At 33.5% G+C, this 13,224-nt stretch overlaps 1 protein-coding gene across 1 annotated transcript; it reads right to left on the reverse strand.

The window, feature by feature from the left end:
- Positions 1-2,283: 2,283 nt before the first annotated feature.
- LOC133821510 (GDSL esterase/lipase At4g16230-like) lies at positions 2,284-4,606 on the reverse strand. Its single transcript, XM_062253760.1, has 5 exons — positions 3,786-4,606; positions 3,560-3,690; positions 3,171-3,416; positions 2,806-3,061; positions 2,284-2,707 (listed from the first exon to the last, which is right to left on the reverse strand). Exons 1-5 carry the CDS (start codon positions 4,033-4,035, stop codon positions 2,484-2,486), a joined length of 1,107 nt encoding a protein of 368 aa, XP_062109744.1. The 5' UTR covers positions 4,036-4,606; the 3' UTR covers positions 2,284-2,483.
- Between the last annotated feature and the right edge of the window lie 8,618 nt (positions 4,607-13,224).

Raw genomic sequence — 13,224 nt, forward strand, 5'->3', positions numbered from 1 at the left:
TTAAAATACCAAAGAAGCTGCCAGGCCCACGAAGACATGACCCAGCTGTAGACTCCACACCATCATGCCTCAGCCCACAATTAACTCCAACACATATGCACACCAACGCCACCTGTCCCAGCTCTCACCAACTTTCCTTCAGCACCTCACAATTAACTCCAAAGCACCAATGCCGTACACCTGAAACTCTCCCAGCCAAGAGTGATGCATCTCCAAGCCAACATTCAGCATATAGCCTCTTCAGCAACATCCCACCGAAGCCCAGCCCAGGCCCCTACACCAGCTGCTCCATTTGGGCCGGCTATCTCCTTCAGCAGGCCCACCACGCCAGCTATCTCCTTCAGCACCAAACAGCCACCAAAAAGACCCAAAAAGTCACATTTTTCTTCCCAATATTTTTTCCTTTCACTCAAATATCAATTCACTTTTCTCTATTTTTCTTACCTAAATAAACATTCCTAATTTTTTTTTTTACCCTAGCTTTTTACTAATCTTTTACCCAACCAAACATTTCATTTTTCCAATACTCTTACACTTACTCTATTTATCCTACCACTTCCCAACACAATTAAATTAATCAATTTATTTATTTTAATTTGATTAATTTAATATTCATATTTTGCCTATAAATAGAGTCTTGTAAGACCATTTTGGGAGCTCTTCTTCTTCATCTTTTCAACATCTTCTACACATATTTTTCTCTCTTCTTTTCACTATTTTCTCTATCATTTTCATCTTTTGAAGAGCATGTCAAGTATGTTATTTTGTAATTTTTATCTAGTTATGAGCTTCTAATCTTTTTTCAAAGGTTATTAAGATGATGATGAAGCAAAATGTAACTAGATAGTATTTTTTTTTATTCTATGTTGATTTCCCATTTGTGTAATATTGTTTATGGATTTTTCTATCAAAGATATGCATTTTTCATCTATTATTTAGTGTTAAAGCATATTACACTTAGTTCTTCATTATGCAAAAATATGATATTCTTTGATTAAATGTTTTTCATTAAATTGTTCACATCTAATTCTTAGAGTATAAGTATCATATTTTGCCTAAACATAATCTCTTTGATTTTTTGTAGTTTCATTAGGTTGTAACACAACTAATGCTTAGAAATTATATCTTATATAAGTGAAGAAAAATCCTACATTTTTGAAAGAGTAACTTGTGCTTGAATAGAAAATAATTTTTTAAAAAAATATATAGTGTGATTTATTTCAACTATATCAAAACTTGGGAATCAATATACTTATAAATACTATTGAACTTGCATTTTGTGGATTCTAACATCTTAATAATCTTATTTTACTTATCTCATTTGAAAACCATTTTTCTATTTAATCATTAATCTTTTTATTACTTGTCTTTTATTTTTCTAAAACAAAATCTCATCAAATATTTGGAACTAGGTTAGAATATTATTGCTTTGTTTGAAATAGTTTCTTTTGATGTTAGTCAATTCCCATGGGTTCGACCTCGTACTTACATGAACATTATATTCCGAAACGATTCGTGCACTTGCGAGTTTAAATATTAAAACACACCCCGTTTTGGGTCCAACAGCATACAGAGATCTGTTCGAAATAGTTAAAGCAATGTAAATAAACAAGTTTCCTTACAACATAACATGAAAATATACTTATCCATAAGATTTTTGTCCCTAGATCCGAAATCTCAAAGTGAGGTTTCTTGCCTTGATAGGATTTAATCTTACCCAAAGAACAACTTCAAGAATGTCCTCCAAAACCCCAAAGTGAATGTTCTTGCCTTCATAAGATTTGAGTGAGAGCTTTGAATGAGAGAAGGGAAATGGACGTGAGGGACGTGTGTGTGTGTATGAGAGAGAGAGAGAGAGAATGAACACAAAATCAGAAAGAACATAAATGCTAGGGGTATTTTTGGAATCAAGAAGAATACTAGCATCGAATGGTGATGTTTAATTACCATGGAATAATTTTTATTTTGGACCCCATTTAATGCATTAATACCAAAATTTCCCTTTATCAACTACAAGTGTCATTTATGTGCGTTTGGATCTATTATGTGTGATATTGCAGTCTTCTCATAATTGGGAGTTAAAATTAGTTTTGAATTTATGACCAACGTATACTTTCTTGGAGTGTGTGACTAATTTATAAATGGTAACAAAGCCAATAATGGTATATTATTTGTTTTGAGGGTTTAAAGGAGATTATATCAGCGTACTTGAATGATTTAACTTTATACAAAAATATATAACAAGTAACTCATAACGTTACTCTACCATGATTGTTCATATAAATTCATAAAAATAATGTACTGCTCATTCCCATCAAATGATTACATTTACGTGATCTTTTTTCTTGTGTGGCTACAAGTTTCAATATCACATTAATAATGCCATGAAATAGATTCAAAGTAGTTTTTATATATAGATATGTATATATATATATATTATGTATAAAAAATAATGAACTTCTATTGACCCTTTTGTGGTTGGATCAAGATGATAAAAGTTGTCTAACATTCATTGGTGAAACGGAAGTAGTGTCACCATCAAGAAGATACTTTGCTATGATGACGTTAGAAGCATCAGAGGGATGATATGGATCCCAGAACACATATTTGGACCTGTCCAAACACACGTTAGATGGAGGACCACATGGAACCAGGCCTCCAAATCTCCCAGCAATGTAGCAGCAAGAAGAGTAAGGATTTTCAAAATCTGTTATGGAAAACCAAAAAAACAAAAATCATAATGGAAAATTCAAATGGTTGAATACACATCTAGAAATCGTAAGCAAAAAGAATAATAAAACACACCATATTTTATGTAGTTCTCAAGGATATCTTCCACAACATGGTAAACATCTGCATACACAAACATTGACCCTTCAAGATTAGCATTGAGCTCTGGAATAAGGCTACTCAGTTGGTTGTTGAATAACTGAGCTAGCTGATTAGGGAATGCTGCACAGTTGTCCCCTGATTTAGGATTTATATCTCTCTGATATGGTATACACCCAATAGGTCCCACATTAGCCACCACAATCTTCCTAGCTCCCAAGTTGTAAAGTCTCTACAATATGTGACAAATACAAGTGAGATATAATGGTTAAAGTGGGCTTTCTTTTTTTTTTTTGGTAAAGAAATGTGAAAAACGAAAAGGGTTATTTTTGTTTTGTTACATTAAGTTGTGGTCTCAATCTTGAAATCATAGCTCCCACAAACATTTCTGGAGACACCAACTTCTGCTCAGCAGTGGATAGAATTGGTGTCAAGTAGTTATTGATGAAGTCATTTGAGCCAATTGTAACTGAGAAGAGAGACTTTTCAAACAGTTGCATAGTAGCTGGGAGACCAATTTGAGAGATGATGTCTTGCCTTGTGTTTTCAAAATTATCAATCTGTGCATCGAAATTTATTCTTCCTCCCTATAAATTACATTTGAATCATCCAATTCTTGAGACAAAAAGTCTTGTGAAACTTACAAAACAACCACACTTGATTGATCAACAATCAACAACAATGAAGGAGAAGAAGAATAACAAATTAGTAGAGCTTTTCATTGTCTTACAAATATTTTTCCGGTTTCATTAAGAATTCCACCTCCACCAGAAGCATAATTTACACCATCAAGAACTACTGGTCCAGAAGTTGTGGGTGCTAAGTAAGGTGGAGTGAAGTCTTTGAAACCCAATTCTTGACCTGTTAAAACAAAATCAAAATCTTAGCTATAACACTTATGAGAAGCAGAAATAAAACTAAAAAATATATATATGAACTAAAAAAAGAACCCTTGCCTATAATGTCAATTATCGTTCTTCCATTTGTGTATCTGCCAGTTGGTGAACCAAAATCAATTCCATTCGGAGGATAATTAGCCCTGGATAGTGAAACAATGTAGTTGTTGTTTCCAGCATCAACCAGAGAATCTCCAAAAACAAAGTTAGCAGGAGAACCTTGTCCCAAGCAGATTCCAAACAATGCTAAACTTGTGAATGTGTGGAGTGCCAAGGATACAAAAATTTCTCTCTTTGAGTAAATATCCATTACAAAAATCAAAGGATAGACCTTAAAATAATCTATTAATTTCAAAAGCTTTATAGGATTTGGAGTTTTCTATGACCTAGCAGACAACATCACAACAGGATCAATGAAAATTTGAGGATGCTTGAAATGAACTTGTACAAAAAATTGTCTATCCATTTCTAATAAGAAAATAATAATGAAAGTTTATCTTGTAGTATAATGTATAAATAATAGAAGAGAGATTAGTGGAAGGTAATACAATTCAGGTACTTAGCCAGTTGTTGGAAATGACTTCTCCCAAAAACCAAAAAGAAAAAGAAAAAAAATCAGTAGAAGAATAGAACAAAGCAAATAAATATAACAATGTACGGACTAGGCAAACTAAGTTGCATTTTTGACAAGGTCCACTACTTGGGGAAATATAAAACCTACTACAAATTAAGTACAACTTTAGCAAACGCAAGTGAAAAAAAGGAACAATAACAATGTTACACTTTTTGCAAATGAAAACCCTTAAAAAAATTCACTAATTTAAAGCCAAATAGGATAAAAGAACATACACATTGGTTGGAGTCTAAAGTTAAAAACATAATCTTTTTATAATCATATAAATGGGAACATTAATTGCCCCTGCAAAATCTATAACAACCTCGTGTGATGGTTGACCTGGTGTTAGAGTTTCAATGTATCAGAAAAATGATGAGAAAAGAGAGAAAAAAATAACAGTAAAGATATAGGAATTTTTATATATTATTTTCTACTTAACAAAAGATTTTATCCAAATTTTCAAAAAAAATATATATATATATATATTTATCCAAGATATTTTGTTCAAAATTTCGAAAACCACTTAGTTGGAAATTTAATGCACCATCTAAAAGAAGCAACCGCTCACTCCATAACTATTCTTAAAATGGTAAGTCATACCAATTCCAAATGCAAATCTCATAACCCAAATAGAGGAAAAAACATTAAAATCATGAAAGATACACTTAGGTGATGTTTAGTTAGTGACAATAGAATAGAAATGAAACAATTTTCATTTCATTGCTTTGTTTGATTTTATTTTAGGGTATTGTAATATCATTCCAATTAAATTGATTTTCTACTATTTTAGTGGATTGATTATTCCATTTGAAAATGGGAAGAAAAATCATTCTAATACAAGATTGAAATTTTTTTAATAATTTTTTTATTTATATTAATTTTTATTCCATTGCATTTCTATTCATTTTTCTCATTTTTATTTTTTCATTTTCATTTTCTACATCAAAACGTCACCTAATCTAACACAGCTGTACCTAAAAACGTGTATAGTATTTATAAGGTATTGTCTGTAATCTTGAATTTTGTGACAATAGAGTTGTGGTTGCCCATAACTTAAATTTTAATAGTATTTTTATTTATATATGTGCACGTAACCATTAATCCATGTATATCTCTATTAATTGATGCATGTAACAATACGTGGTCTTAGCTTACTATAAATGAATACCCGGAGAGATCGGGAGAGGGAGAGGTGGGATAGTTTTAGGTTTTTTAATATTTTAAAATGTATTTTTTAATTTTTTAATTTTAATTATTTTTAAAATTTTAAAATCAATTAAAATTAATTTTTAAAATATTATTGAGCTGGACCAATCACGAAGTAACACGTGTTGATACAATTATCATGTAACAGAGACCTAACGGAGGAGTCTAACGGAATTACAGTTTTACTGACTTTGGGTACTTTACCCACTAAAAAATAAATTGGATCCATGTCGGGTATTTTCCCCAAACATTAAGTACTTATGCTGCAAATATTCCTATATTTTATAAAAAAATGAATATATATGTTCTATATAAAAATAATATGTATATTTAACGGTTTTTTTAGTTTTACTATTTTTTTATTAATTTTAGCTTAATATTATAAATATTTAACGTGATATACTTTTAAAATCAATTAAAAAATACAACATAATAAATATTTTGTAATTATATTTATATAAATTCAAATATTATAAAATATAATTATTATAATAATATTTTAAACAAAATTCAAATATTGTAAAATCTTATTGTTGACGCGGTTCTTCGCCAACAGATAATTAACAGAATAAAGAGTGAGATTAGTGCTAATTAATTAACCGTAATAGATGAATGATCTTAAAATAAAATGGTGACACGAATAATTTTTTAGGTGGTTCAAAGGTTAAAATCATTCTAGTCCACCAGCCAATATTATTGCTATCTCTCTGATATTCTTTACAGGGTATTTCTTTACAAATAGAATCCAACCATTTGCAACTCACAGGGTCTCCATATTTATAGGGAGAGGGCACCTGGGGGTTGGCAAGGGGGGTCATCCCGTGACCTTCTTACCCATCATGTCACTTCTGTGACATTCATGATTAATTCCTAAAACCTGACAAATGGAGTGTGGTTTAATCAATAGGTAACGGGGATAATGGGCCCCATGGCCCAACCCAGTCGTGGGTGCCTGAACACGCACGTTTATGCTGCGTGTCCGAGAATTCAGGGATATATCAGACACGTGATGTCTGATATATGCACGTTTACATTGCGTGGTTGACTTTACACTACAACAAATACCCATTTCCATAACACATGAATATAATACTAATAAAAAAGTGTTATGCTAGAGTATTATATTGGGCATGAAAAAAGGGCGGTAATATACACCATCCCGCCACTTAGCCTTTTTTTTTCATTCCTGAGACCTGAAAATTTGTGAGACTCGCCGCTTAGCTTTTTTTTTCATTCCTGAGACCTGAAAATTTGTGAGACCCTAGAGACCCATTTCCTCTCCTTCAACATTTCCTCAATTCCAGTCGAGAGACCTGAAAATTCCTTTCATTCAATTCCTTCATCATTTCTGAGACCCGAGACCTTCAACATATCTCAGGGGCTATCGATTTACTCCTGACCATCTACAAAACGGAATTTGCAACAATGGGTGGTTACCTGACTAATTCCTTTGAGGTGAGTACCTTTAGTTTATGGCATATTTATAGTTTTTGCTGTCATTGTGATACCTGACTAATTCCCAGCCCCCCCGACCGACCGCCCAGTCAGTAGCCACCACCAGTCACCAAGCACCAAGTTTCAAGTCACCTCCTAATCCCAGTGGCAACCCAAAGTCCGTGCAGCTCTAATCATCTCCAGTTCACTCAACCCAAAACTCTGAGGCGCAGATCTTCTATCTCCGGCAAGCTCCAAAATCTAAGGTTTACACCAGATTTTTTGCATAAAAAATTAAATTCATCATTAATAAATTCTAGAATATTATCTGTTCTAAGATTTTTAACTATTAAACTAGTTTGCTTTTCAATCAAAATTTTCCATTTGTTTAACCATAGTTATGCATTTAGATTTCTTTTTCAATGGATACACCCAAACTTTTCTACAAAGTCATATATTATAGAAAGAAAATATCTATTTTCACAATGAGTTGAGACTCGGCTTGCTCCCCAAAGGTTAGTGTGTACATAGTCCAGAATTCTCTTTGATTTATGCTCACTGTGCTTGAACTTTCGTTTGTGTTGTTTTCACTTACACAAGCCTCACAAAATTTCAAGCTTTCTAGTTTGTGTTTCTTAAGCATGCCTTGTTTGTACAGCTTTTGCAGCCCTTATTCACTTATGTGGCCTATTTGAGCATGCCATAATTTTGTCACTTCATCAACTTGTTTCACTACTGTAGCTTCCCTCATAGAACATTTTTTCCTATAAAAAAAATACAAACCACTTCTTTTAGTTGCTTTCATAATAATTAAAGAACCCTTACTCTGAGAATTCAATTCTTAATTGTATTTGTACTCAAGGCCTTCATCATCAAATGTTGCAAGTGAAATCAAGTTTCTCCTCAAATCTGGAACATGTCTAACATTCTTAAGAATTCTCAATGTTCCATCAAAATGCTCTATTCCTTCAATTCCTTCAACTGAACAAGATTGATTGTTCCCATTAAAACTCTGTCTCTATTAACTTTGTACTCAAACAACCATTCTTTTTCTGGGAAAATATGATAAGCACGTCCATAGTCCATTATCTATTCTTCTGATTTTCCTTCATTTGAAATTGAGAAAAGTTCCCCATCTGAATCATCACTTTTCTTCATCTACAGAAGCTGAATCTTGATTAGAAACATCCTTCACTTATTTTTTAAGCTCCCCAAAAAACATATTCATATACCCGATCTTGCCACAATGAAAACATTTTCTTGGTTCACGTTGATCTCTAGACTTTGATCTTGTTGGATATATTCACCTTGATCTGCTATAATCTATTGGCTTGTTGAAATCTTTCTGTCTGCGTTCTTTCTTGAAAAGTCTATTCCTCACGCAAGAAAGCTCAAACACAATAATATTGAACTAAATACAAACAATTGGTAATCAAACAAATTTAAAGAAAAGAACACACCAAGATTTTATGTTAGTTCAGCAACAATACATCCAGTGAGCTAGCTCACTATAAAGATGCAAATTACAAGTCCTAATACAAAGATAAGACCACAATATTGTCAACTATCTTTCTAGTTTAGTTCTACAATAAAGTTTACAAGCTCATAATTTGAACATAGTTTACAAACTATCTTATAATTACATGCTCATAAGCCTTTTCTAAATATAATAATTAATTGTCATCCAAAACATTTCTTAGCATATGAATATGGTAGTAACTTTTAAATCTCAAACTAATTAAGGATTGTGTTAATCTTCACTTATTATATAGATGATTGAAAGTTCAAGTTCAAATATGAAAGAAGGTGATTGCTCTATGATGTTAAAAGAAAAGGTGATTACTTGGTTGAGTAAGTCAATTTAAACTCTGTATGTTTGTCAATCAACTTTGACAGAAATCCTTAAAAAAATTAATTCTATAACAAATATAAATTAATTTGTTCATATTATTTAAGAGGTGTTTCGCATATATATAGTTTATTGATAATGTGAATTTAATCTTAATGTACTTTTCTTTCATTTTTGCAACGAGCTTGTAGAATGTTAATATTGTATAAATTTTAGGCTAAATTAAAATTAGCTAGAGAAGTATGCCTTGATTTCGTGATGACTTATAATTTTGTCAAAGTCAAGTAATTCATCCAACAAAATAATTAACACCACTTGAAATTGTATATGCTTTATAATTTAATGTGTACTTTTTGGTGCAGTATCAATTGTAATGTATTTTTAGTTGTGTTATATCATGGATATTAAAGTAATGTTTGTTTGAAGTAAATGTCTAGCTTTTGTTTCTTATTTAATAAAATAAAGAAATTTACCTGAGAAGGAAGCATGAAAACTCAATCTCATTGAAGATGGCACTTTACTAGAGAAACTATTATAGATTTAATTTTGTTATATTAAGTCTAAATATGTAATAATACTCAGCAAAGATAATAGAAGCAGCTTTGGAAAAAATTTCAAGCATCCAAACAACAACACTAGTTTTCTCACGCTCAACAACATTTCTTATCAGGTTTAATAATTAGTTTGAAGAAAGAAAAAAAGACAAGCAAAATATGATTGTGTTATGTGTCTCATTAAAACTTCATTAGGCAAAAATCTGGTGGTAACCTAGAAAACTAAAAATATCTATATAATGCTTCATCAAAATTAGTGATTTTTGTATAGGCACACGGCTTCTGTTGCTGCAGGAAACCATGGGGTTCCAGTTGTGGTATCAGGGCATTGCTTTGAGTATATCAGCAAGGGAGAACACAGAAATTTGACTATACCTAATTACAAGCTGGAGTGTAATGAGATAGAGTTGAGTAAGGACTAGTTCTTCTATCTGGACAATTGCCAAAAGTTTTATAGTCATGACTACCCTTAATCATGGGAAATGAAAGTGGATTGTTTGAAAACCAAAATTTGTACTGCAGTAGTTTTTTTTAATATGACATTGAATGATTTATTTGGGCTATGTTATATATACATATATATTTCCATATTGTTATTAAATTGAAAGTACTCTTGCTACAAAAAAAATTCAAAGTGCTCTGATCGAAACATATGTAAAAGACTTAAGCCTTTGTGTCATGTTGAATTTGATATGGTAGTTAAGGTTATTGATGATAAAAAATTTACATTATTATTGAACTTTGATATTGTTGTAGTTAAATGAGGAAAGGTGCTAGTTCTTTGCCATGGTGTGAAGGAGAATAGTCAATTGATTAAGATGAAGCACAATTATAATTCTGTTTGTGGCCTTTTATTATTATATGACCACTGATTTTCAATCTCGGTACTACGACAGAGGTATCTCGGTACCTTCCTTTTTCTCGTCTTTCTCTTGCTCACCCTCTCTTTATCTTCTGCAGGTGGCGACGACGACAAGCTCTCGATGATGAGGCTTGAGATGTTGGCAAAGGGATCTCACTACCCTGCCTTCTGTTTCGATACTGGAAGTCTCTTTTTCAATCTCTAAAGTCTTTTGTCAACTATGTCCCATAGTCTAATTGAAAGGGTAAGTGCTCCATTCTTTTTGTCCTCTGCTATACTTTAATGCCCTAAATGTTGATATTTTTGTATTGTGCAAATGAGGTTCACCATTGTTTTCAGTTTACTTTTGGTAACAATGCTAGCTAAATTATTTTTATTTTTCTTCTGAAATTCTTTTTTGAGAAAGTGTTTCACAGTACAGATTGAAGATAAAAACTGAAAGCTTTTGTGATAGTTTACCATGTACAGATTTAGGATCTATTAGTTTAAGTTTTCGAGTCTTTGTCTCTTGTGAGTTGTGATTTGCTACTAATTACTTGTTTTATCTCTGTTGGGTGTCATATAACTAGCTGCATATCTCTTCATTCATTGAGCAAAATCTCATCTTATTTATCTTATGATAAAACTCTATATGCAGGTTCTTAAAAGCTTGAGAAACTGGTCTACCTGTGTTGTCTTCTTATGGTAATTATAAGATTTACTTCAATTATTTATCTTTTCTTGTTTTTTCTACTCCACATTTGGCCTAATGTTTCTATTATATTTTTATTCTTATATATTGCCAAGGGAGCCTAGATTTAAGATGCTTGCAAGTTGAAAGTGCTTGTCATATATTAGACCATATTTTTCCTCATTTATTGTGTTTAGTTTTAATATTTGATTATAGATGCTTGCCTTATATTAAGCTCTAATTTCAGAAAATAAGAGAACTTCATTGGTTCTATAGCAGGATTTTACATGACCTTTCTGCATCTTCTTTGCCATGCCACTTAGTCTCAAATTTGGGTTTGTTGAATTGGTTGTAGTGTCTTTTATAGGGTTATGTATATTCTTCCCCATGCCATATATGATATCATGGTTTGTTTGGATTGAGTCATGTTTCTTTCTTGTTCATTTTATTTGGTTGTTAGTTGTATTATTGTTTTGCATTAGTGACCCAGATTCACATTTCTTTCAAAAATAGCTTTGAAAATATATGTTATATCAGCTCCAAAAATTAATGGGTTATATTTATATATATTTTCTTGTTTATCTATTTATCTTTGACATATATTAAATAACATATAACAATTGCTCATGGTTGCCACAACTACTATATTGCATTGTACTTTAACTTTCTGTTTTGGCTTATGTTTACCGAGTTTTTCGGAAACGAATAACTAACAGAATAATAAAAAGATAAGAACTGTAGAAATACTGAAATGTAACTAAACAAACAGTGTTTTTACGTGGTTCAGGCGTTAACAAGCCCTAGTCCACGAGTCGATGTTATTATACTTGGAAAAGATTACAGTAAGATGGCTGGTGCATAAGAACTTCACACGCTCACAATGTTTCTCTCGGGTTCTCTTGAAGAAGATGAAGCTAGAGAGATTTTAGTAGAGTTTTTGCTATATGATTTGTTCGTCCCTCCTCTTGTAAAATGAAGGGGTCTTTATAGCTAGGGTTTTGGATTAGGGTTTTTCTCTACGTACATGAGTTTTAATTACACCAGCCATAAATAGGGATACAATTACTGTAGTAGCATGGCTACAAGACTCTATGTGGGTATATTTACGTGAAAGTATGGGGAACACACAAAGTCAGCCGTCTTTTCCAAGTTGTCAGCGGAACAGTAGGCGAAAAGGTACCCTTAGGCGTGCTGGGATGTGTGCGGCTTTGACCTGACGGGCGTGTCAGGCGGGATCCTGTGTCAGGCGGATATCATTCCAAATATGCCTCCTCCAGGACTCGACCGTTTGGCTTTGTTCCGTGCGAGGCACGGAACTGCTTCCGCGGAGACCACTCGAAGAGCTTCTCCTGGAAGGAGCTTCCCCGATGGATACTCCTTCGGGAGCTCCGGGAGAGTTGACGAGTTTCCGTATGGTGTTTGCTTGGAAGAGTAATCCGGACACCAAGCGGGAGAGGTGAAGCCTTTCTGTATATCCGCGAGCTCTGGTCACCTATCGTGAAAGACATCGATAATTCTGTTTCCCCGAGGCCATCAATCTAAACGCTATCCGGAAATCTGGATAACATTTACCCCCCAAGGTCACGGAGCTTTGAGGGATCCGGGAGCTTGTACAATCGGTTTCTTAGATTAGGCGAGGGGGCACCTTCTGTGTTCCCGGAAGGGTTCCTTTTTCCCGCCTGAGTGTTAGTATGGAAAAGAAAGAGAATTTCTTTTGTTTGAGATCAAGTACTCAAGTGCGGCAAGGACCACGTGTCATTCTGGGAATGGTTCTGCGACCAAGACGTGTGCGTGAGGCGACTGGTTGAGTATGCGTGCGTCAGTCATCTAACTAATGATTTGACGGTTTTTAATGGTACTCCGGGCCCGAGGTGGTGTAATGATGGGAAATAAATACTTTATTCCCATCCGAGGAGTCATAAATAGGATCGTCGCTTCCTCTCCAGCCGTTGGATCTGATGCACACGGAATGGGAAGATCGGGACCGTCCACTTGAGGAATTCGAAACGGCCTCTTCCCTGCTATAAAAACGAGGGAAAGGACCTTTCTTCCTCTTTACGCTTTTAGATTCTCCATCTTTAGGATTTTCAGATTTCCAAACCTTCGAACTCTCAGGCTTCCCAGCTTACGTTCCCCCGAACTTGCCATTTCTTTTGGTAAGTATCTGGAAACTTTTCTTTTTGATTTGGCAGTGGGTTTATTCCCGAAGTTCCTGGTTTGAATCGCCGTTCGTCTTTGCAGCTTTTACTTCTCGCGATCGTGCTGTGCAGTGATCCAGTTACTCCCTCAACCTCCAACTACCCGAACA

The sequence above is a fragment of the Humulus lupulus genome, chromosome 3 (genome assembly GCF_963169125.1).
Source record: "Humulus lupulus chromosome 3, drHumLupu1.1, whole genome shotgun sequence".
NCBI classification, from domain to species: domain Eukaryota; kingdom Viridiplantae; phylum Streptophyta; class Magnoliopsida; order Rosales; family Cannabaceae; genus Humulus; species Humulus lupulus.

What these genes read in the sequence shown, in the direction of transcription:
- LOC133821510 (XM_062253760.1), bottom strand. Translation starts at nt 4,035, where the DNA reads ATGGATATTTACTCAAAGAGAGAAATTTTTGTATCCTTGGCACTCCAC. An exon ending in ATGAAACCGGAAAAATATTT is followed by an intron (nt 3,417 to 3,559) that starts GTAAGACAATGA and finishes TGTAATTTATAG; the next exon opens with GGAGGAAGAATAAATTTCGA. An exon ending in GATTGAGACCACAACTTAAT is followed by an intron (nt 3,062 to 3,170) that starts GTAACAAAACAA and finishes CACATATTGTAG; the next exon opens with AGACTTTACAACTTGGGAGC.